The sequence below is a fragment of the Bos indicus genome, chromosome 15, assembly GCF_029378745.1.
Source record: "Bos indicus isolate NIAB-ARS_2022 breed Sahiwal x Tharparkar chromosome 15, NIAB-ARS_B.indTharparkar_mat_pri_1.0, whole genome shotgun sequence".
Taxonomy (NCBI): Eukaryota; Metazoa; Chordata; class Mammalia; order Artiodactyla; family Bovidae; genus Bos; species Bos indicus.
The window spans coordinates 41,744,735-41,769,411 of NC_091774.1; the positions used below are offsets into that span (position 1 = coordinate 41,744,735).

A 24,677-nucleotide genomic window follows, 5' to 3' on the forward strand; every position below is an offset into this window, starting at 1 on the left:
TATCAGAGTTATCACCTGCTTAATTTAATGAATATTTTAAAGTCTTCAACTTACAGGATCCCACCTTTTCCTTGAAACTCTTCACTCCCTTGGCTCCATGATTCCACACCCTAGACCGTCCTCATCTCTCTGACTGCTCCTAACTCCTTGTAGGCAACTCTTACTTCCAGGGAATGTTTAAGTGCTCCCCAGGGATCCATCCTTGGGCGTCTGCTCTTGTGATATACTTCTGCAGGGAAATCCCAGTGACTCTTGGGTTCTGCACTGCCTACATAGAGAGGACCTTAGCCTGACTCCTGCCTTTAGCTTCAGACTTTACCTGCACATCTTCCCCTGGGTGTTCCCACAGGCACTTCAGTCTGAATCTGACCAAAACTGAGTATATCTTTCTTCCCCAAATCTGCTTCTGTTCTTATCCTCTATCTAAATACATGATGCCCCCATCTGCCTAGACTTGTGAGCTTATTCCTGAGCATCATTCTTTAATCATCTTCCATTCCCAGCCCATCATCAAGCCCACCTTTCCATTCCTCTCACTTCTGAGTTCAGGCCTTGCCTCTTCCTCTGCAAGAGCCTCTGGCTGGTTTCCCTGACTCAAGTCTTACCCCTTAAATCTATCCTTCCCACTACCCAAAGTCATCTTTTTAAACTCACAATGACCATGTCACTGTCCTACTTGAAATCTTTAAACGACTCTCCATGTGCACAGGATCAGGCATAGAGAACAGCACTGGACATGGATCTACACTGTCTCCTCCAACCACCTCCCCAGTCCCACCACCCACCACCCTGAGTTTGGAGGCTCTGCAGATGGCATGGACTAGGGGCACTTCCCTGAGTGCTGCCCATGTCAGGCTGTTTCTTATCTCTCTGTGGTGGCCCATTTTGTCCTCTCTGCTTGCAATTCCTCTCAAAACTTCTTCCCCAGCCTCCACCCTTACCACTTCTCCTCCATCTTTTTAGACTCAGCTCTGCTGACATCTTCTCTAGAAGCCAGTCCCATCTGGGAAGAATGCCCTTTTCTCCTGCGTGTCTCTGTCATTGCATCATTACCCTGCAAGAGAATGTTCTGTTGTCTGAAAAATCTTTTTCTCATTAGATCAATGGCTCTTAAATCTGGCTGAACTTTAAAATCATTTGGGCTCCACCCCAGAGATTATGATTTAATTGGTTTGGAAGGGAACTAGGGATTTTTTTTTTTTTTTTGAAAGCTCTTTGGGGATTTTAATGTTCATCCAGGGCTGCGAATCACTGCTCTGGACCATGGGTTCCCTGAGGACAGATTGTGATATTCTTATATGTGTCACCAGATCTAGCCCAAGGTGAGGTGCATGGTCAGGGCTCAGTAAAACCTCACTAACATTTATTAACAAATGAATCTGCTGGCCATGTGTGTGATCCCATTCTCCTTTGATCAAGGACTCCCCAAAACAGATATACTGACCAATTGCATCAGAGTCACTTGGAAACCTTTTAAAAATGTTGATTCTGTGTCTCATCCTCAGAGATTTTGATGAGGAGGTGTGTAGTGGTGCCAGAAGCTATGAAAAGCTCTTTAGGTGCTGGTTTGGGAAAGCCAGATTTGGGCAACCTCGTTTACCTGCTCATCTTTCCCAGCTCACCCATAGCATCACCTACTCCAGGAAGCCTTCTTTGACTGCTGTCCTCCCCTTCCGCATCATCCTGGCGGTCCCACACCATGGGATGGACTAAGGGCCTTTTTTCTGTTGCCCCTCAACACTCTGCTTCCCTCCATGCTTCACACTCTGTGCAGAGTTTGTTTACTTGTCTGGATCTTTCAAAGTCTCCTTTCAGACAGAATGTGACTTCTTCCTGTTTGTGTTCATGATGCTTAGGACAGTGCCTGACACAGTCTAGGCACTCAGTAAAGATGAGTTGAAAAAGAAACCAAAGGAAGGAATTATGGGTTCTGCATCCCTCTGTGTTTTCCCCAGGACTTTCCCCAGCTGTCCTTGATGTGGCAGCATCGCAATACCTTCTGCTCAGTCCCAGGCACATCTGCTCCCAATTTACTTAAGCTTCTGTCTACGAAGGCAGAGCTGGAACCCTTCAACCCTGCCTAGTTGGCTGCTTGGAGAATTAAATAAGTTAATATGTGGAAGGACTTTGATCAGTGCTTGCCAATAGAAAGCATTCAGATCAGATCAGTCACTCAGTCGTGTCCGACTCTTTGTGACCCCATGAATTGCAGCACGCCAGGCCTCCCTGTCCATCACCAACTCCCGGAGTTCACCCAGATGCACGTCCATCGATTCAGTGATGCCATCCAGCTATCTCATCCTCTGTCGTCCCCTTCTCCTCCTGCCCCCAATCCCTCCCAGCATCAGAGTCTTTTCCAATGAGTCAACTCTTCGCATGAGGTGGCCAAAGTACTGGAGTTTCAGCTTTAGCATCATTCCTTCCAAAGAAATCCCAGGGCTGATCTCCTTCAGAATGGACTGGTTGGATCTCCTTGCAGTCCAAGGGACTCTCAAGAGTCTTCTCCAACACCACAGTTCAAAAGCATCAATTCTTCGGTGCTCAGCCTTCTTCACAGTCCAACTCTCACATCCATACATGACCACAGGAAAAACCATAGCCTTGACTAGACGAACCTTTGTTGGCAAAGTAATGTCTCTGCTTTTGAATACGCCGTCTAGGTTGGTCATAACTTTCCTTCCAAGGAGTAAGCGTCTTTTAATTTCATGGCTGCAGTCACCATCTGCAGTGATTTTGGAGCCCCCCAAAATAAAGTCTGACACTGTTTCCACTGTTTCCCCATCTATTTCCCATGAAGCGATGGGACCGGATGCCATGATCTTTGTTTTCTGAATGTTGAGCTTTAAGCCAACTTTTTCACTCTCCACTTTCACTTTCATCAAGAGGCTTTTTAGTTCCTCTTCACTTTCTGCCATAAGGGTGGTATCATCTGCATATCTGAGGTTATTGATATTTCTCCTGGCAATCTTGATTCCAGTTTGTGTTTCTTCCAGCCCAGCGTTTCTCATTATGTACTCTGCATATAAGTTAAACAGGGTGACAATATACAGCCCTGATGAACTCCTTTTCCTGTTTGGAACCAGTCTGTTGTTCCATGTCCAGTTCTAACTGTTGCTTCCCGACCTGCATACAAATTTCTCAAGAGGCAGGTCAGGTGGTCTGATATTCCCATCTCTTTCAGAATTTTCCACAGTTTATTGTGATCCACACAGTCAAAAGCTTTGGCATAGTCAATAAAGCAGAAATAGATGCATTAGAGAAGTGTAAATTCTTGTCAGTGTCATCACCTGCACCTTCTGCATTCTCACCGGAGCTTCAGCATGCCCTTGTTGGGCAGTCATCCTCCCTTGCTGCCCTCTATGCGGAGTTCTTCCCTGGTCTCAGTCACTCCCTTACCACGTGCCGTCCCAAGCTTTCGGAAGATCAGAGGAGCCTTCCACTCATGCTTCCTCTACTTTAATTGAAAGTTGGTTTGCTTATCAGCAAACAGAAAGTCAGTCTGCAGCAAAGCATCAATATTTCCTTACACAGGATTCGGAAACTCTAGACTCGCCCCTGCTTCCTCTTGCCTGAAGACAGGCTGAGTGCCAAGGATGACTCACCGTGGTTTTTAGGCAACAACCATTCTTGAGGTTTGGCTACAAGGAATTCTGTGTGTGGCTGCACACGCAGGCAGGAACACTGGACAGCTTTTTTTGTGGTTAAGTATATTAGTGTCCCAGGACTGCCGGAACAAATTATCACAAACTGGGTGGCTTAAAACAACAGAAATGTGTTCTCTGGTAGTTTTGGAGGTCAGAAGCCCACACTCAAGGGACTGCCAGGGCCATGCTCCCTCCAAAGGCCCTGGGGGAGGATCCTTCCTGGCCTTTTCCAGCTTATGGGGGGCTCTCGGGGTTCCTTGGCTTGTAGATGTGTCTTTTCATTCTATGCTTCTGTCTCCGTGTTTCCTCTCCTTTCTCTCATAGATTTAAGATCATCCTAAATCCAGAATCATCTCAACACCTCTAATTAATTATATCCACAAACACCCTTTTCCCAAACAAGGTCCCCTTCAGAGGTTCTGGGTGGACACTGTTCAACCCTCTACATTAACTATTTGGCAAAAAGGGAAGATACATGTATTGTTTTCTGATAATAAGGGTCAAGGTGACCTTCTCTGAGGAAGTTTGCTTATTTCCCAATTTCTGCCTCCTGCTCCGAAATAGTTTGATGCAATTTACAGCGAACAGCACAGTACAGATGTGCTGAACCATTAAAATGGGAAGGCAAAAGTCAATTAATAAACAGGAAGGGGAAAGGGACATGATATCCAGACACAGAAGCCGAGCAAAACTCTGTTTCTTGAGTCTCTTAGAAGTTAAAGTAGAGTGTACTCGTGATGTATTGTCTCTCTCCCACTTTTGATTAGGTTATAAGTAGAGAGAAAAACTCTCCCTTGATCCTGAATGTAGAAAGGAAGTTTTCCCATGGGAACCTAGATTTTTTAGGAAAACACAGAGGTCTTCCTGAGACAGATTCTTCTAGTGGCTTTCTGTAAAAGCTGAGACAGTGTTTGTTTGTCATCACATATAGCATTAAGTGGGATGGCCTGGGTCCAGGCAAATAGCTTTGTGATGTATGGGTAAAGTACAGAGAAATTTAAAGAGTTAGTACTTAGGAGATGTCTTTAAGTTAATACGTAACAGAGGATTGAGCAGGATACATTTATCGTCAGTTGCTGCGTTCATTGTTTCGTACATATTTTTTCAACTCAGTCTCATCAGTAGAGCTCAGGTGCAGTGCTAGACTAGGGGCACAGAGATCAGCAGGACACGTTTCCTGATCGTCAGGGAGCGGGGGTCCAGCAGAGAAAGAACAAGCAGAAGTTGCTGGGAAGGCTCTGGGCAGGAGCTGGGGGGCAGACCAATCATAGAAGAGGTTATTAGGAAATGCTCAAAGGGCATAACCTCACTGAAATTGCACCCTGGGATTCCAGAGCTTAAACCTTCAGGCTGTAGCAAGTTCAAATTTTTGCATGACCTCAACTTCGGTAGACAAAAATAAATGTATTTCTTCTATATTTATTTTTGTTTTGACTCAAGCCCCCATTGTCTGATATTAAGAATGTGTTCTGATCATGTCCAGATACATGCAGCAACTATCTTTGTGGGTTTTCCCAGACATTTCAGAGTTAAACTATCAATTTCATTATTTTCCCAACCCCACTAACTTGATCCCAGAATTGATGGTAGAACCAGGTGGAGTCACACTGGCAGCCCATGGACCACAGTGTCAGAGGGAGAGACCTGTGCTTCCCCATCCTCCTGTCTCTGCTCTGGGCTGGTATCTCATGAGGTGACACTTGCCCCATCTGGTCCCTGGCTCCATGGTGTCATCCTCTGAGATGTCACCTGTCTCCATCTGATCCCCAACTGGAGGGACCCCTCTCCATCTCCTGCTGTGGCATCAGCTGTTTCTCAGCTGATTTTGTGCCCTATTCAACAGCTGGGGTGCAGGTCCCAGGGCTTCCTGGGACCACAAAAAATGTGGGAGATTCTCTCTTGCTCACACTCAAGGACACACCCTTGTCTCTGTGACTGCTCCTTGCCTGCTCCACCTCAGTGGCTCAGGGCCACGTCTTTGGTACACCTGGGAAATGAGGGACATAGTACTGTCTGTGCTAAGCACCCCTCCACCCCAGGCTTAGAGACAGGGGCTCTGCTTCTTCAACAAGGACTTGGTCTAAGCAGGCAGAAGGTCAGGCTCCTGCAAATGCCCTGGAAATTTTAAAGCACAAACTCCAGACCCAGGCTGATTGGGTTCAACTTTCAACTCCATCACTTACTAGCTGTGGGATTTAGACAAGTCATGCAGGAGGTCACTCAACCTCCCACATCTATAAAATGAGGGTTATGTTGTGCTCCCTCATGAGTTTAAATAGGACCATATATGTAAATTTCATATAAAGTGAAAATGAAAGTTGCTCAGTTGTGTCTGACTCTTTGCAACCCCATGAACTATACAGTCCATGGAATTCTCCTGACCAGAATACTGGAGTGAGTAGCCATTCCCTTCTCCAGGGGATCTTCCCAACCCAGGGATCGAACTGAAGTCTCCTGCATTGCAGGTGGATTCTTTACCAGCTGACCTGCCATGGAATCCTAAACATTTACTATAAGTAAAATATAAAAATATATGTGTCTGTCTCATATGGAACAGAGCCTGGCACATTGTGTTATGTAAGCCTTAGCTGCCCTGATCACTAGAAATAGTATTAGAATTAGCAGTATTCCATCTTCAACTCTTTTCCTTTCCTCTCCCTCTGCCCACACAGTTCAGAATCTCTCATCTTATCTCTTGAGATAGAGGTAACCATGTTGTCGGTTCAGTTGCTCAGTCATGTCCATCTCTTTGCAACCCCATGGGCTGCAGCACACCGGACTTCCCTCTCCCTCACTATCTCCCGGAGTTTGCTCAAACTCATGTCCATTGAGTCAGTGATGCCATCCAACCGTCTCTTCCTCCATCGCCCCCTTCTCTCCTGCCCTCAATCTTCCCCAGCATCAGGATCTTTTCCAATGAGTCAGCTCTTCACATAAGGTGGCCAAACTATTGGAGCTTCAGCATCAGTCCTTCCACTGAATATTCAGGACTGATTTCCTTTAGGATTGATTGGCTTGATCGCCTTGCTGTCCAAGGGACTCTCAAGAGTCTACTCCAACATCATAATTTGAAAGCATCAATTCTTTGGCACTCAGCCTTCTTTATGGTCCAGCTCTCACATCCATACATGACTACTGGAAGAACCATAGCTTTGACTATATAGACGTTTGTCAGCAAAGTGATAGTCTTACTCAGACTATATTCTTCCATTTCTTTTACTTACACAAAGACCACAGCTTTTTTTCTTTAGTATTTTTTAAGGATTTAGTCCCTTTATTTTCAATGGCCTTTGATAACAGTCCCCATCGGTGCTGATCTCCTGTTTTGCAGACCAAACAGGGACGGTTATGGGGCTAGGGCACACATGGGGAAATGCCTGAGTTGAGTTCCCAGGTAATGCCTTCACCAGGCAGTCTCCAGAACTGTGGTTAGGGAGGTTCTGGGAAAAGCAATACCATGGTGGCGGCTGCATCTCTGTGTTTGCATCTCGCACAGGACTCAGGAATCGACATCGGGGACATCACTGCAAGGAAGGCTCTGAGGAAACAGCTGCAGTGCAAGACCTTCCGGTGGTACCTGGTCAGCGTGTACCCAGAAATGAGGATGTACTCAGACATCATTGCCTACGGGGTGGTAAGGAGCCCACCCTTGGGGTTTCATCCAGACACATCTGCCCGAGTGGGACCTGTGGTAGACCTGTGGACAAGAGGCTGGTTTCTGGAACTTCATGTGAAGCAGCCTATATGTTCATAGCCCAGACCTCTCCATTCTCTTGAGAGAGGTGCTTAGTCTCTCCTTACAATCCTAAGCAATTCAGCTCTGGCCCCACACATGAATATGCTACTTAATAAAGCAAAAACATGCAGTTAGGTTAACATTGCAAGACAACCCCAACTGTTTCCCAAGCATGGGTGCCTGAGATTCTACCGACCAGCCTGCATGCCTCCCTTACCCGAGGTGCTACATCTTCCACTCACGCAGAGCCTCCTAGAAAGCAGATTTGGGAAACATATCCTTCCAGAGTTCATTGGATTTTCAGCGATGTTTTAGTACCACTTATTGATTGGTGGTTCCCCCAGCAGAGACAGCAAGACAGAGAGGCAGAGCAGAGGGTTTGGATCCACATGGACCTGGTTCCAATCTTGACCCAGCCACTTCCTGGGCAAGTGTCTTAATGTCTATGGGTCTTAGTTTCTTCATATGTTAAGTGGGGTAAAATAATGCTCTCCTCATGGGTAGAAGAAAGTCTCCGATATAGAAATGTATTTTGTGTCTGAGGTTAAAATACTTTGAAGATGATGAACTCTCCCCATGCTTCCAATATCCTGAGGACATTACAACTCTTAAGGTATTTTAAATACCTGATTGATCTTTGGATACCTGTTCTGGTTTTTGCTGAGCTAACACATGAAAATTCTCTATGACAGTTAAGCCCTCAAAATTACCCTCATAACTATCCCCTGGGGTTACTAGGCTCACTCCCTGCCCCTGGTGTGTTACAGATGTACAGTGACTGCCCATGTTCACACAGGCCGTCAGCCTGAGTGAAACTGAGTCTAGCACGTCAGCTTCTGATATCACTCCCACTCCTCCCTTTGGAGTGTTCCCTCAGGCCTTTTAGATATTCCAGGATGAAAACTTGAAGGAAGAATTCTTCCTCTGATGGCCTGTGGCCAGAACTGAGTTCAAGGCCTGCCTCAGCAGGAACTTAATGGGCACAGCCTCAGCCTAGAGAGGAAGAATTCTGCTGAAGGCCGGCTTCAGTGTTCCCACGGGCCTGCCAACACTCACATCCTAGGATTCTAAAGGAGACAGAGCCAGGGTCCCAGGAACTACCCCTTTCTACGCCCCTGCAGGGCCTCTGTTGTCCCCAAAGGCCTGACTATCGGAGGGGGTCGTGTCTTCCCATGAGAGTCCCCATGTTGTGGCTGACATGTCCTGAGAGAACCATCCAGTAGCCTCTTGCCTCTCCCCTTCTCAGGCTGGTATAATTCAGATGTCAGGAAACTCATCAGCTGGCGCTGCTCAGCTGTTACCTGAGGCCCCAGATCCCGCCTTTGCCGTGGAAGCACACTGGACTGTGAGGTGCCCATCTGCCCCATCCAGCCCCCCAGAACTGTCCTGAGGACACGGCGGACACGCTGTCCACAGCACGTTATGTGTGCTGCCTGGTTACTCTTGGACCAAAACAGGACAGACATGCTGCTGCGGCTCCGGAGAAGCTGTTGGCCCAGGCCTCTGAGAGCCAAGGCAAGCTTCTGGATGCATGGTCTCACCAAGCTATTAGCTGTAGCTAAAAGTATTCACCAAACTCAGCCAGAGAGGCATAACAGTGGAGGTGCTTGCACGCAGCCATTCCAATCCTGGGTCTGGGCCCAAGACATTCTGGTCTTGTAAGCCAAAGAGTCGCATCTTAGGAGCACAGATCGCACGTTTACCATGTAGACCCCTCACCCAGATCACACCCAGAAACCTTTGATTGGTCAAATAGTAAGTGGCATATCCATGTTGTGATCTAGATCTGGCTGAGTCCACAGTGGAGGCTGTTTTCACTCTGTCATGCTGAAAATCCATCCTCCCGCCACTCCAGAGGGCTGAGCTGTGTCAGCCATTCCTGGGACTGGCGGATGTCTGTGACCCTGTGCATGTGCATTCGCCGGCTACTGTTCAGGGCTCAGCTGGAGCCCCTCTCTCCTGCCTCCTCCATGGGCTGCGCTCTTACATGAGCAGAGACACTTGCTTGTCCAGGAGCGTGATGAACTCAATGAGGGCAGTAAGCTGACGACAGTTGAGGCAGGATGCAGTACAAGAGCAAGACAGTTTGTGGAGCTGAATCTTTCTTCCTGGTGATTACTTTTATTCTGAAGTGGAGAGACCAGATGTCTTCTCGGTGAAGGGATTTTTTTTCCCCTTCCAACTCATGCCTAAACTTCATTGCTCAGGTCAAATAACCCCCCGGAACTCTCAGGCCACTGTCAAGTCTGTATAACCCAGACCATTAATCTAGTAAAAGGTCTCATTGATGCCTCTGGCAGGCAGAAGGATCATGGACCTTGCAGTGTGGGCATGGGCCTCCTCCAGGATTACTGAGCTTCAGGCCTGGGAGACAGCATGGTTTTGAATAATCCCAGCTCTGGTGCTGACAGGAGAGATGGAGTAGCATCCAGAAACAGACATGCCTGCTTCTGAAAGTTAGCTTTGCTACTTAATCACTGTGTAACCCTGGCAGTTTGTAAAACCTTAAAGGTTAGTCATATCACTTCACGGGACATTTTTCACAGTCTCAGGATTGTCACTATTTTATGATGGAAAGAGCTTGGGCTTTGGAGACAGACTCCAGCTCTGCCATTTTTCCAACTATGAGGCCATTCATTCATTACTCATTTTCTTCATTCGTTCATCCCATATGTACTTACAGTCTAATATGTGCCAGGGCTGTCCTGTGTCACAGGCAGTGAGAAAGCCTGAGACTTAGTCTGGTGACCGATAGAGGAGCCAGGCAAGTAGGGAAGTGACAAGAATACAGTGTGTAAGTGCTGCGCTCAGAGAAATGGAGGTGTGGTGGCCTCACACCCAGATGTGGGCCAGGAAAGGCTTCCAGAGTAACAGAGAGGCTGAGAACCACGGGAGGAGGAGGGCTTAGTCAGGGAAAAGAGAAGGCCAAAGCAGAGGGCCCATGCAGTGGGAACAGCATTACAGGCCGAGAGGTGAGGCAGAGCTTCTTGCTACGACATAACTTCCTGCACCCTTAAGAGAGTTAATATTACCAATCTGGCTGAGTAGTTTTGAGGATTAGGTGGGATAAAGCATGGAAAGCCCTTCACCTGGAACCTGGCACATAGATGCAGTCGTAAACACTAACTTCCCTGAATGGCTTTCAGGATAGTTATAGCAGTAATAACAGCACCTAACAATTATCGCACTTTTGCTATTTGTCAGGCCTTGTACTAAGCACTTGCAGAGATTATTTCAGTTAATTCACAGACGTATGAGGTTGGCGATATAATTGTCCGTATTTGAGAGACAGAAGGAAACAGACAAGGAGTTATGTTGCTTTGCCCAAGACCAAACAGCTGGAGCCAGGATTTCATCTCAGCTTCTCTCCCAACTTCCTCAACAGAAAATCTGCTTAATGGGGGATGGATGACACAGAATCAAAGAGGACTTTATCAAAAGTCACCACCCACCCTCATTCAGAGGCCAGCTTTGGGGGCCCACAGAAGAGCCATGTCTGACACCAGGGCTTTCTGGAACTTTATGCAGGTCTCACTAATGGATCAGTGGGCCGTGGGAGGAGTCCGGGGCATATTTGCATATACTCCTCCCACACAGGTCAGTCAGGTAGTTGGTTTATGATAGAGGATTTTGTGCTGCATGGATGCTTCTGGGGCCCTGCCTAGGGAGCTGACACATGTTCATATTTCTTCAGAACCTCTAAACTCCAAGTTTGAGATTGAGCTGCTATCACCCAGTAAGGGAAAGGGAGCTCAAAAGAAAAGAATTTGACTCTGTTCTTTGTCCCCTGTCAAGAACAGGATGTTCATAGATCAAGTGGGGGCCTCCAGTTATCTGTTGCGCTTCACACTCCTTAATTGGGTTCACTGCACTCCTACCACATCCATGAAGACTACAAGAACTTAGCTGCTGTCTGCCTCTGGCCCTCCCCGGATAGATGACCCACCTGTGGCCCATTGCCCTGGTCTCCCCTGGATCCCCATCTCCAGCCTCCAGTTGTAAATAAAGTGCTTTGATCACTAAGAAGAGCTATGTAAGCTAGCTTCAGTTTAGGTGGGTAAGGATACCATAAGCTCTCTTACAGGCCCAGGAACTGAAGTACAGCTGGACCCAGGCACTCGTGCTGGGAAGCCACGAAAACCACAGTGGGGGCAGGATCATCTCTTGTCTCTAAATCCGTCTGCCTCCTGCTTCATCCCCACTTCATCACAGCTGGATTTCTCTGCTTGCACAAGCCCAACAGATCTCCATGCCCGATCTAAACGGCCCCACAATCTGAGAGGCCAGCACCCACTGAGCACACTGTTTGGTCTCTCATCAGGACTCCTAGGGCAGAATAAGAGGATGATGAGATTGTCACATTCCAGAAAGAGAAGGATGGGGAGAGAGGAGGAAAGAAAGAGAATTGTCCATTCATTCTAAACTAAGAGTTGGTGCCTGCCCTGGTCTCCTCAGCTGTGGCGTGTAAGCAGGGCCACGTGAACCACAAGCTGCCCTTTCCAAGGGCTGAGAGTGGGCTAAGCCAGAAGGGGACGTTGACGATCAGCTTTCCTACCCAGATATGCTAAGATATTGGTTCATAGGACTTTTGTACTGTTGACTGGCATGTGTTTGTAGGTGAGGATAAGAGACACCTCTCCCCTCTCCTATTCCCTCTCTGGTCCCCTTCTCTCTTATTCACCCACCAGACCTTCCTTCCACTCTAGGGAAACTTCATCAGCTGGGTCCCCACTGGGGCCTGGCCAGCCACCACTGGATCTGGAGGAGACAGAGAAGGCCTGATCCCAGGGGACATCCCAGGCCCCCAAACAGCTGACATGTTCCTCACCTCCCCCAACCCTCAAGAACAAAGTCTTCTATCCAGGGACTTCTGTTGGCCATTATGCCACCCTTGTGCAAAAGGAGAGGATGAGAAGTGTAGTACCATCTTGTGTGTGTATGCCATATTTTTACCTAGACCCTCTCAGCTCCCAAAATCCAGCTTGCTGTTTAACAGCGTCCAAAATCTTGTCCTTCTGAGGAGGCTGCTCTGCCTTCAGCACCTTTAATGCAAGGCCAACGCTGTTGGTTTCTTGGTATTAGTTGGTACTTGTTGATTTCTGTAGTATTCAGGGTTGACTGAAAGCAGAGTTGACTATGGAAGCAGAGCCTGTCTCAGTGGAATGATTCTTTCTCCTGATTTAATGCTTTTATTTCTCTGCCTCTCCTCTGGTGTTCAGTTGCAGAACTCCCTGAAGAGTGATTTGTGTCTTGATCAGGGTCCAGAGACAGAAAATGTTCCTATTGTGTACATCTGCCACGGGATGACACCCCAGGTGAGTGTTCTGAGATCCCCGTGCCGGGTGTGTGCATGTGTGTGTCTGGTGGGAAAAGAGAAGCTCAACTCTGTCGTGGCTACTCTGGGCCCATGGACCTTGGGGGCTTTTCATTAGAAAGTATCCTCATGAGAAAAAAAGAGAGTCATACTTATATGTCTGGAAGGAGTCTAAAGGAGCAGAGGCTGGGATGCCAGTATCCCCTGGGGTGGGCACAAGGAAGGTGATACATCTCTAAAGAGAGACACCTGCCTCCACTGGGAAGACTGTCACAGGTTACAGTCTTGGCTCTGGCAGCCCTGCCTTTCCCTGGCTGGAGGGAGCCCTAAGTTTCCCCTAGACTCCCTGCCATCTCAGAGTCTCTTCAGAGTGCCTCAGGTTCTACCCTTTGGTCCATCGTAGCTGGGACCAAAATTTATAGCCATGAGATCCTTTCTAGGTCTTCTGACCTTCTAGCAGAGAATGAAGGGAAGCTATCAGAAAAGTAAGTTATCCCCCTAAAATTCTCCATTCACAGCCTAGGCTTCAGGTATCCAAAGAGGACATTGAGACACTGGCAAGAAAAATGATTTATTCAGCAAAGTACAATGGACAATCAATGACCAAGGACACCATGGACTGACCCATTATGACTTGGCATTTTCAGAGTTTACTTATCTTAAGTAAGTATGTATACCTTCAGTATACATGCTTCAGTATACATACCTTCTGAAGTATACCTTCAGAAGTATGGAAAGATTTTTAAAAGATACTTTAGTATAGAAGATACATGTGTTTGTGCAGTTGAAGTTAAGTGTTTTAAAGAGCTGTTACCTGCCTAAACTGAAGGTTATACAATTGAAGGATACTGTGATGTGTCATTAGTGTGCTATCCCAAGACTTGCCAGAAATGCCCACTGTGATCTCTATCCAGTGTGCTATCTCAAGACTTGCCAGAAATGCCCACTGTGATCTCTACCCCCCGGTCCCTTCTGTGGGCCGAGCTGCTGTGACATCATTGATTGGTCTGTCACAGTCAGCAGATCACATTATCCTCATACCACACAGCATATCAACTCATTCTCCATTGTTAGAATGGTATAACATTTTTAGTGAGTGACTACTTTTATGCAAACTTTTTGTTGGCATATAACATATATGCAGAAAATAGACAAATTATAAGTGTACAGAGTAATGAACTTTCAGAGCAAACACACCTGTGGAACAGCACCCAGGTCAAAAAAAAAAAAAAAAAACCACAGTATTGCTTTGAGCCTTATGTAAATAGTTTCATAGGGTATATGCTTTCTCATTTTGGAATCTTTCCTTCATCATTATTTCTATAAAGTGTGTCCATGCCATTATATATAGTTGTAATTTGCTCATTTTTTTTTCTACCATGTCATATTCCATTTTATGAACATGCCATATTTACTGTATATTCTACTGTTGATGGACAGTTGGGCTACTGCCAGGTTGGGAATATTACAAATACTACTGCTATGGACATTCTTGTCCATGTCTTTTGGTGTGCATATGTACTCGTTTCTTCTGGATTTAAACCTAGAAGTCAAATCACTGAGTCATAGGTTTGACGTATGATCACTTTTAGTAGACACTGCCTATATTCTATAGTCTGCTAGGGCTGCTGTAACAAAATGCCAGAAACCAGATAGCTTAAACAATAGAAATGTATTTGCTCACAGTTCTGAGGCTGAAAGTCCAAGATCAAAGTGCCAGCTGAGCTGGTCTCTCTTTTTCTAGCTTGCAGATAGTCACCTTCTCACTGTGTCCTTGTGTGGCAAGGGGGAAAGAACGAGCAAGCTCTCTGGAGTCTCTTCTTAAAAGGACACTAATCCTATTGCATCAGAGCTCTGCTCTTATGACCTCGTTTAACCGTAATGTGAAGGTCTGGGAAATTCTCAGCCTATCCACGTTACAAAAAATGAGAAAGGTTGATTTGGAGAGGATACCAAAAGTGCTACTGAACGATCATTTGATTAAGAGATAAAGGGTGGGGCTCTTGGGCTTAATCAACCATCTCACAGCAGAAGGCATCAATAGAGAGGGGGTTATACCAGCAGGGACACTGCCAGTTTGAAGTAAAGGTAAATCAGGGAAAGACAAAGGAACGCTATTGGACTTCTTGGATTCTGTAAGATGGGACCATAAAGCTATTCAATTGTTAACATGTACTGTTCCACAAGAAAAGGGACATAAGATACTGAAGGTGATTTAGAGATCATCAGGGCACAAGTCCTTACTCCTACCACTGGCCCCAGGGTAAGGCTGTTCACTCAAAGGATGGGCCTGCCACTCTGGTTTCAGTAGGCCAGGATGACCCTGCCACAAGCCAGTGGAGTGGGACCAAGGCAGTAAGCAGCTTGGACACTAAGCAACCTGAACAGTAAGCAGGGCCACTCCAGAGAGCCAAAGGGGCAGGCTGCCCCACAGAGCAGTGAGGGGTGATGCTGCCACCCCAGTGGGTCTGGAGGGCAGAATATCCAGACAAAGGTGATTTTTCCTGAGCCTTAAGATCCAGTGGAATTTTGCCTTTCTGGGTTTTGGGCTTGCTTGCGACCCATCACCCCTTTCTTCTCTCCAGTTTCTCCCTTTTGGAATGTGATCACCTATCCTGTGCCTGTCCCACCATCATATTTTGAAAGTGCATAACTTGTCTGATTTCACAGGTTCTTAGCTGGAGAGAAATTCTGCCTCAGAATGAATCATACCTTGAGTCTCACACATACCTGATTTAGATGATATCTTGACTTAAGAGTCAATGCTGGAATGGGTTAAGACTTTCAAGGTTGTTGGGATGAAGTGAATGTACATTGCGTGAAAGAAGGAAATTAACTTGGGGAGCCAAGAGCAGAATGCTATAGACTGAAACTGTGTCACTCCAAAATTCACGTGTTGAAGTGCTAAGCCTGTCTATATGCGGAGTAAGGAAGTAATCAGGTTAAATAAGGTCATAAAGTGCAACACTGATTTTATGGGGATAGTGTCCTTATAAGAAGAGCCACCAGAGCGCTCTGTCCGTCACTCTCTGCCATGTGAGGACACAGCAAGAAGGTGGCCATTTGCACCAGAAACTCTCACCGGAAACTGAACAGGCCACCACCTTGATCTTAGACTTCCTGACTCCAAAACTGTACGAAAAAATAAACAAGGTCATAGGTAGTTCCATCTTCCTCTAAGCCACCCAGTCTGTGGCATTTTGTAATGGCAGCCAGAGCCATCTAATACACTGTCAAACAGTTTTCCTAAGTAGTTGTATTAATTTTTACCCCACCAGCCATATATGAGAGCTGTAATTCTTCTCCATCCTTGATAGTATTCCGTATTATCTGTCTTTCTAAACTTCGAGATATTGTGGTGGTTGTATAGTGCTATCACGTTGTAGTTTTAATTTGCATTTCTCTGATTGTTAGTGCCATCAGGCACCTGAGTTTCAGTTGTTCCTGAGTGTGGGCCAAGATGGCCAAGGTCACAGTAGTTCCATCTTTGTGTAAATTCCCTCTCTGTGTTATAATACGTATGATCCAAGACGCAATGGGTGAACTCACTTTTAACGAATCTAGGTGGAAATGTGTGGTGTCGATGCTCATCTGCATCTCTGGCCACGTGTCAGACGTTTCTTCTGTGGGATGGTGGGTGCCTGGGCAAGCCGAGTCTTCCAGCTGCAGGTGATTCAGTATGGGGACAGTCTTTGCTGTAAGAAGCATGGATTCTGGAGCCAGATTGCCTGAGTTCAAATGGCAGCTTTGAAACTTTCCAGTTGTGAACCTTTGGACATGGTTTTAAATGTGGGCCTATTTCTTTCACCTGTAAAATATGGATTAATAATGGTGTATACCGTAAAGAACAATGTTGTAAGGATTTAATACATTTAAAATAATGCCTAGCATATAGTAAGGGCTAAATAAATGTTTAGCTATTACTATTGCTATGATGATATTATTATCATTACTGATCATTGAGCCTTACTCAGTATAAATACCTTCCAGTTTCTAACCCCAGCTCACACTGGACTGACTTTCCTTGACCTCAGGTGTCATGTGCTATGGGCTCCAACCTTGGTCAGAGCTGACCCATAGGCTCTGAGAGCATTTTGCTATAGTAGCAAAAATGCAGTGGGGTAGGGGTGAGGACAGTGAATGGGGCATCAGGAAGCCTGAGGCTTGGTCTTGGCACACATTTGCAATCACCTTAACCCTCTCTGGGCCTTATTTTGTTTTATTCTTTTACTGAGGTATGCTTTTACACTAAGGTATACACATCTTAATTGGAGAAGGAAATGGCAACCCATTCCAGTGTTCTTTCCTGGAGAATCCCAGGGACAGAGGAGCCTGGTGGTCTGCCATCTATGGGGTTGCACAGAGTCGGACACGACTGAAGCGACTTAGCAGCAGCAGCAGCATACACATCTTAAGTATACAGTTCCGTGAGTTTCCACATTCATAAACACTGTACAGGCACCACCTACATCAAACCCATCATCCAAGTGGGCTTCCTCGTTCTGCCTTTTGGTCAACACTTCCATCCAATGCTATGTGTTAGTCGCTTAGTCGTGTCCAAATCTTTGGGAACCCATGGACTGTACCCCTCCAGGCTTCTCTGCCCATGGGATTCTCCAGGCAAGAATACTGGAGCGGGTTGCTACTTCCTTCTCCAGGGGATCTTCCCGATTCAGGGATTGAACCCAAGTCTCCCACATTGTGGGCAGATTCTTTACCATCTGAAACACCAGGGAAGTCCAGGTAATGACAATTTTCATCTCTAGCACAATTGATTAGTTTTGTCTGGGTGTGTATTCTTATCTGCCAGTGAGGAAGTTGGACTGGCCATCTCCAGGCCCAGCTCTGCCAGCTCTGCCAATCTGTTTACCTTGAATTCTTTTGTTCTGAAATCCAGGTGCCTAGGATGTGAGCTTGTGCTGTGCTTGCCAGGAATACTTGGAGCTGCCTTGCCTTGATGCTTTGTAAATCAGCTTTTTGTTGTGGAGCTGCAGCAGGCCTTAAAAACTTGGGTCCCCCTCTCATACCCTGAAGAACCTTCCTGTAACTGGTCTGTACATGAACACTGGGGCCCAGCTGCCCTCTCCTACCAGGCTTGAGGTACACAGCTGTCAATACCCAGAGGTAAGGAGGCTTGAGACCAGCCTCAAATCACACACATTTCCAAGAACAGGGAGGTGTAGGGACTCTGCTGTGGCAGGAATTTGTTGAGTCTGGCCTTCCCAATGAGTTGGGAGATCTGGGGAGAACTGGGTCATCCTGGAGATGGGCTGTGTATCCTTGGCAGGTGTTCATCCATCCATTAGGGTGGACTGCATCCATTAGGTGCAGGCCCTGGTCATAGCAAACACCCTCTTCTAACAACACAAGAGAAGACTCTACACATGGACATCACCAGATGGTCAATACTGAAATCAGATTGATTATATTCTTTGCAGCCAAAGATGGAGACGCTCTATACAGTCAGCAAAAACAAGACTGGGAGCTGACTGTGGCTCAGATCAGGAACTCCTTATTGCCAAATTCAGACTTAAATTGAAGAAAGTAGGGAAAACTACTAGACCATTCAGGTATTACCGAAATCAAATCCCTTACCATTATACAGCGGAAGTGACAAATAGATTCAAGGGATTAGATCTGATAGACAGAGTGCCTGAAGAACTATGGATGGAGGTTCGTGTCATTGTACAGGAGGCAATTATCAAGACCATCCCCAAGAAGAAGAAATGCAAAAAGGCAAAATGGTTGTCTGAGGAGGCCTTACAAAGAGCTGTGTAAAGAAGAAAAATGAAAGGCAAAGGATAAAAAGGAAAGATATACCCCTTTGAATGCAGAGTTTCAAAGAATAGCAGGGAGAGATAAGAAAGCCTTGCTTAGTAATCAATGCAAAGAAATAGAGGAAAACAATAGAATGGGAAAGAGTAGAGATCTCTTCAAGAAAATTAGAGATACCAAGGGAACATTTCATGCAAATATGGGCACAATAAAGGACAGAAACTTGTATGGACCTAACAGAAGCGGAAGATATTAAAAAGAGGTGGCAAGAATACACAGAAGAACTATACAAAAAAGATCTTCAGGACCCAGATAACCACAATGGTGTGATCACTCACCTAGAGCCAGACATCCTGGAATGTGAAATGAAGGGGACTTTAGGAAGTATCACTATGAACAAAGCTAGTGGAGGTGATGGAATTCCAGTTGAGTTCTTTCAAATCCTAAAAGATGATGCTGTGAAAGTGCTGCACTCAATATGCCAGCAAATTTGGAAAACTCAGCAGTGGCCACAGGACTGGAAAAGGTCAGTTTTCATTCCAATCCCAAAGAAAGGCAAAGCCAAAGAATGCTCAAATTACCGCACAATTGCACTCATCTCACTTGCTAGCAAAGTAATGCTCAAAAATCTTCAAGTCAAGCTTTAATAGTACGTGAACTGTGAACTTCCAGATGTTCAAGCTGGATTTAGAAAAGGAAGAAGAAAGAAAGTGAAGTCACTCAGTCATGTCCAACTCTTGACAACCCCGTGAACTGTATAGCCTATCAGGCTCCTCCATCCATGGGATTCTCCAGGAAAGACTACTGGAGTGGGTTGCCATTTCCTTCTCCAGGGAATCTTCCCAACCCAGGGATCGAACCCAGGTCTCCCACATTGCAGGCAGATGCTTTATCCTCTGAGCCACCAAAGAAGCCCAACCAGAGACCAAACTGCCAACATCCACTGGATCATCGAAAAAGCAAGAGAGTTCCAGAAAAGCATCTATTTCTGTTTTATTGACTAAGCCCAAGTCTTTGACTGTGTGGGTCACAACAAACTGTGGCAAATTCTTTCAAGAGATGGAAATGCCATACCACCTTATCTACCTCCAGAGAAATCTGTATGCAGGTCAAGAAGCAACAGTTAGAACTGGACATGGAACAACAGACTGGTTCCAGATTGGGAAAGGATTACATCAAGGCTCTATATTGTCACCCTGCTTATTTAACTTACATGCAGAGTACGTCATCATGAAAATAATGAACTGGATGAAGCACAAACTGGAATCAAGATTGCCAGGAGAAATACCAATAACCTCAGATATGCAGATGACACCACTCTTATGGCAGAAAGTGAAGAAGAACTGAAGAGCTTCTTGATTAAAGTGAAAGACGAGAGTGAAAAAGTTGGCTTAAAACTCAACATTCAAAAAACTAAGACCATGGCATCTGGTCCCATCACTTCATGGCAAATAGATGGGGAAACAATGGAAACAGTGACAGATTTTATTTTGGGGGGCTCCAAAATCACTGCAGATGGTGACTGTAGCCATGAAATTAAACAACACTTACTCCTTGGAAGAAAAGTTATGACCAACCTAGAGAGCATATTAAAAAGCAGAAACATTACTTTGCCAACAAAGGTCTGTCTAGTCAAAGCTGTGGTTTTTTCAGTAGTCATGTATGGATGTGAGAGTTGAACTATAAAGAAAACTGAGTGCCTAAAAATTGATGCTTTTGAACTGTGGTATTGGAGAAGACGCTTAAGAGTCCCTTGGACTGCAAGGAGATCAAACCAGTCCATCCTAAAGGAAATCAGTCCTGAATATTCATTGGAAGGACTGATGCTGAAGCTGAAACTCCAATACTTTGGCCTCCTGATGCAAAGAACTGACTCATTTGAAAAGACCCTGATGCTAGGAAAGATTGAAGGTGGAGGAGAAGGGGACAACAGAGGATGAGATGGTTGGATGGCATCACTGACTAATGGACATGAGTTTGAGTAGACTCCGGGAGTTGGTGATGGACAGAAACCTGTTGTGCTGCAGTCCACGGGGTCGCAAAGAATTGGACATGACTAAGCGACTGAACTGAACTGACTGAGGTGCAGGGGATAAGCAGATGGTGAGGAGGCAGGGCCTCTGGTTCTCAAGGGTTTCCAATGGCATCTACTAACCCTTAAGAAATTGATTGGCTCATGGAAGAGACAAGATGAGGAGGAGGATGACCTTAGTACAAGGTCAGGGTACATCTCAGAAGGGGACTGTGAACAGATACAGGCCTCTGGGATACTCCAAATCTCCTAGGCTTGGTCCAAATAAAATGCTCAACATGCATTTCTAGGAGCATTTCCCCTCCTACTAACAGTTCTCAGCAAATCTTTTAGTACCATGGCCACAGAGGTCAAGGAGAACCCAAGGAAGTTCGCAGACAGGACTGCCATGTGCATCGTGCAGGTCGTGCACTGCACAACTCCAGCAGAGGGGTGGGGAACAGAGACCTACCCAAGGTGACAGTCTTGCTGGCCTCTGTTATGAAACCCCATATATTCCTTCCTGAGCATCACACTTGATAGGAAGCATAACAATGTTAAAAGGCAAATGACAAGGTATATAGTGGTCAAGAACCAGACTACCTGGGTTCAGATCCCAGCCTTATCACTTACTAACCCAGTTCCCTGGGTAAGTGTCATAACTTCTCTGTGTCAATTTCACAACTAAAAAGTAGAGATTAGAGTAGTATCTACCCTTTAGGTTGTTTTAAGAATTAAATAAACATTAATTTTAAGAATCAAACAAACAATAAATTGATGCACACGAAAACACTTAGACAACAAACCCAGTACACAGTCACTGCTTGCTAAATATCGGATAATTATTACCAGGTTGGTAAAGACCATGTCCTTAAGAAAGGGAATTGTGTAGCCCAGAGAGGAATAGATTCAAGAGGGATATGAAACTTCCAAAATTATAAGGACACAGAGTTTTTGAATATAATGGTGAAGGAGGAAGAGGGAAAGAAGGCAGGATCTCGGGCTGGCTAAGTTCGTCCTGCTGACTTGAAGGTGAACTTCCCTTCCTTCTTTTCTTCATCCAAATTTCTAAGTTTTTCCATTTGGGGTTTTAAAAATACAGGTTCTCAGAAAGAACCGGTATCAACTATGTAATAATCAATCCCAAATCACACTAGCATTAACTAATCAATTCAAAAAAAAGGAAAACATGACTCTTAAAATGAACATGTAATAAAAACATATTTAGCTCATTAATAAAGGAAGCAGCAAGCAAGTACTGAAAGCATTTGAGGAACTCAATGTCTGTGGGCATTTTCTAAAGAAGAGTGTTAGAATAAGATTGTGAATTCGATCCAAAAGTAGTTAACACCCTACACAGAAATAAAATCACAGCCTATGATGTGATCTTTTCAACCCAGACAGAAGTCTAGAAGTTAGTGTGTCTGAGTACTAATCGAAAGGTTAATAACAAAGTCAAACATGGGTATATTCTCTTGGAAAATTACATACTCTCGGGTGGGCTTGTTAGACAATGCTCCAGTATGATACTGAATGGATAGATCACCTCCCTTCCCTTTTGCCTTATTCCCAGGTTTTAGTATTTCTCTTAGTCTTTTCACAATGTTGGCTAAAGGTGGGGTGACTGTCCAGGCCATTAGTGACTCAGAAACCCTTGTGGATTCATAGCCTAAGCACATGGTCTTTCCCCCTATTATTTCCTAGGGCAGCTGTAACAAAGAAGCCCAAACTGGGTGGCTTAAAGAATGGAAATTTATCGTCTCACAGTTCTGAAGGCTAGAAATCTGAGACTGAGGTGTCAGCAGGGCCGTGCTGTCTCTGAAGGCACCTGGGAAGCACCTACTCCAGGCCTCTCTCCTTGGTTTCTGTAGTTTCTTGGCTTGTGGCAGCGAAATTCCCCATCACATGGTGTTCTCCCCGAGTGCTTGTCTGCGTCCACATCCCCCCGTTTTATGAGGATGCCAGTCATATTGGATTAGGGGCCCTCCCACTCCACTCTCATCCTAATTTATAATTATATCTGCAGCTAACTGTATTTCCAAATAAGGTCACATTCTCAGGTACTAGATGTTAAGACTTCAACATGTGAATTTTTGAGGTACACAGGTCAACCCCAGCATCCCTAAAAAGAAAGAATGTGACTGGTAACCTGACTTCCGTGCCTCAGATGAAAAGGGCCTCACATCACCTCACATTCAATTAACCAGAATTATCACATGGCCCTGCCTCAAACAGAGGACGTGGGAAGTCAGGGTTTTCTGGGTGCCCGGGAAGCCTTGTCTCTACCACACAAACTTAGGTATCTTCTAAATCAGTTCCTCCTCTGACAAATAAGAAAACAAGAAAATGGCATCTGGGAATGTGAACTTCCTGCCTGGGTCACACTATGAGTTACTGGCCCAGACAGGGCTGGGAAGGATGCCTGTATTTTGACTTCCATTTTCTCCTCCAGTTTTGTTCATTCATTCATCAGACACAGGCTGGGTTGTCTTTTAGGAAGTCCTCACATTTTGGGAAGTTTCATTTCCCTTGAAGAGCAAATGTCGTCTAGTAATCGGAGTGGTGCTGTAGAACAGCTACTCCCTGTGGAGCCCAGTGGGTCTCAAAGACATCAGGGCCCCACAGGCAGCTTGGGTGGGGCAGAGGGGCCATGTTCACATCTGGGTTCAGCCCTTTGAGAAGTTCTGTTTAAATGTTTGAAAAGTTCACTCTGTCAGCGTTGTGATATTCCTGGGTCTCAGAGAAGGCCCTGGGTAGGAGAAAGCCTAGTGTAACTAATCAAATTAGTGAAGTGAAGCTGCTGGGAAGCATGCTAATTGGTTAATGAGTAAACGTAACCTTTTTTTTTTTTAATTAGCAGCAAATTTCAAGCAATCCTCAAAATAACTGAGAATATTAGCCCTAATTAGTGTAACAGCCTGGAAAATTTCTTCTGCTGGGAGAAATACAGCAGTGGGGTCTCCCCACAGGCTCTATTCATCCAGTCACTCACTCATTCATTCACTCATATATTCATTTGCTCATTCAACAAACTTGCATTGAGTATTATGTCAGGCCAAGAACTGTGAGAGGCAGAGACAGCGTTACCCAGGTCTCTGACCTGGAAGAGCCCTGGTCTGGAGAGACAGGCGGGCACTTGGATAATTACCATTCATATGATGCAACCTATGGCCCCAAACCACTTTCTCATTAGGCCTTCAGAGGAGAGATGGGTCAAGACAGGTTCTGAGGGCCTTTCCCACTCTTTCTGCCTGAATCTTCTAGCCTGTGAAAGACACCCGGTGGGGCGGTGGGGATGGGAATGGAGTGGGCAGGGGTAGGTGTTTTTTCTATAGGAAAGCAAATTCCGTAGAAGAAGGAAGATGAAAGGGACTTTAATTCCTTCTAAAATTTTTGAAATACCGAAGCTGTCACATTTATGCTTCAGGAAGTGTTTTTGACTCAAGGTATAAAGATTAGAACTCATCCTGGAGATGAATTTCATGTTAGATCAGGTAATGTGTTTAAGAGAAGTGTGGGATTGTAAATGGAATTTGTTTCCTTCGCTTTTTGGAATTTTTAGAATTTATTCATTTTTTCTCACTTGGCTCTCCGTACATGTACACACACAGGCAGAGAGAGAGAGAGAGAAATGAGAGAAAGGATTAGCTTATTTGTCTGCTAATCACTCTCTAGAAACTGCCATTCCCACACGGGGTCATAATAAAGCCATCACCCCTGGCCTGGTTGGCAGTGCTCCCAAGACCAACGCATGGGGTGTTAGAGGCCTTTCTTGCACTGTGTTTGCATCCCCAGAACTTTCAAGTAACATCTCAGAGACAGTTGAAAAGTTTTACTTCGTGGGCTGAGAATTTAAATCGCCAGCCACTTCTCTGCGAACTTTGGCGGACTTCTTCACTTCTCTACAATTTTTATCTATAAATAAATAAGAATGCCAGGCATCAAGTTGTTGTAAGGTTTTGAAAAACTTCCCTGAGTTTGTTTCTTGGCTCCTCGTGTGTGGTTGTATCACCCAGGTGTCAGCTGAGGACTGTTAGTACAGGGTCCTGACTCAATTACAGTCTGGGAGGAGCCTCACCCAGGCCTGAAGCTCTAGCTGGCCACCTCCAAGTCTGAATTGTTCAAGGACTAATCCACACAGGGTCCCTTCATTTCTTAAGACATCTTCTGCATTTAATATTTTATTTTACAATACAA

The 24,677-nt window shown here is 45.5% G+C and overlaps 1 protein-coding gene across 1 annotated transcript in view; it reads left to right on the top strand.

Annotated features, from left to right (window-relative positions):
* The window catches only part of GALNT18 (polypeptide N-acetylgalactosaminyltransferase 18), a 353,046-nt gene that overhangs the window by 289,299 nt on the left and 39,070 nt on the right, over window positions 1-24,677 (top strand). The window contains exons 8-9 of the mRNA XM_019975498.2: window positions 7,141-7,278; window positions 12,600-12,695. Of these exons, the coding sequence (XP_019831057.2) occupies window positions 7,141-7,278; window positions 12,600-12,695 (234 nt within the window). The remainder of the gene's footprint in view (window positions 1-7,140; window positions 7,279-12,599; window positions 12,696-24,677) is intronic.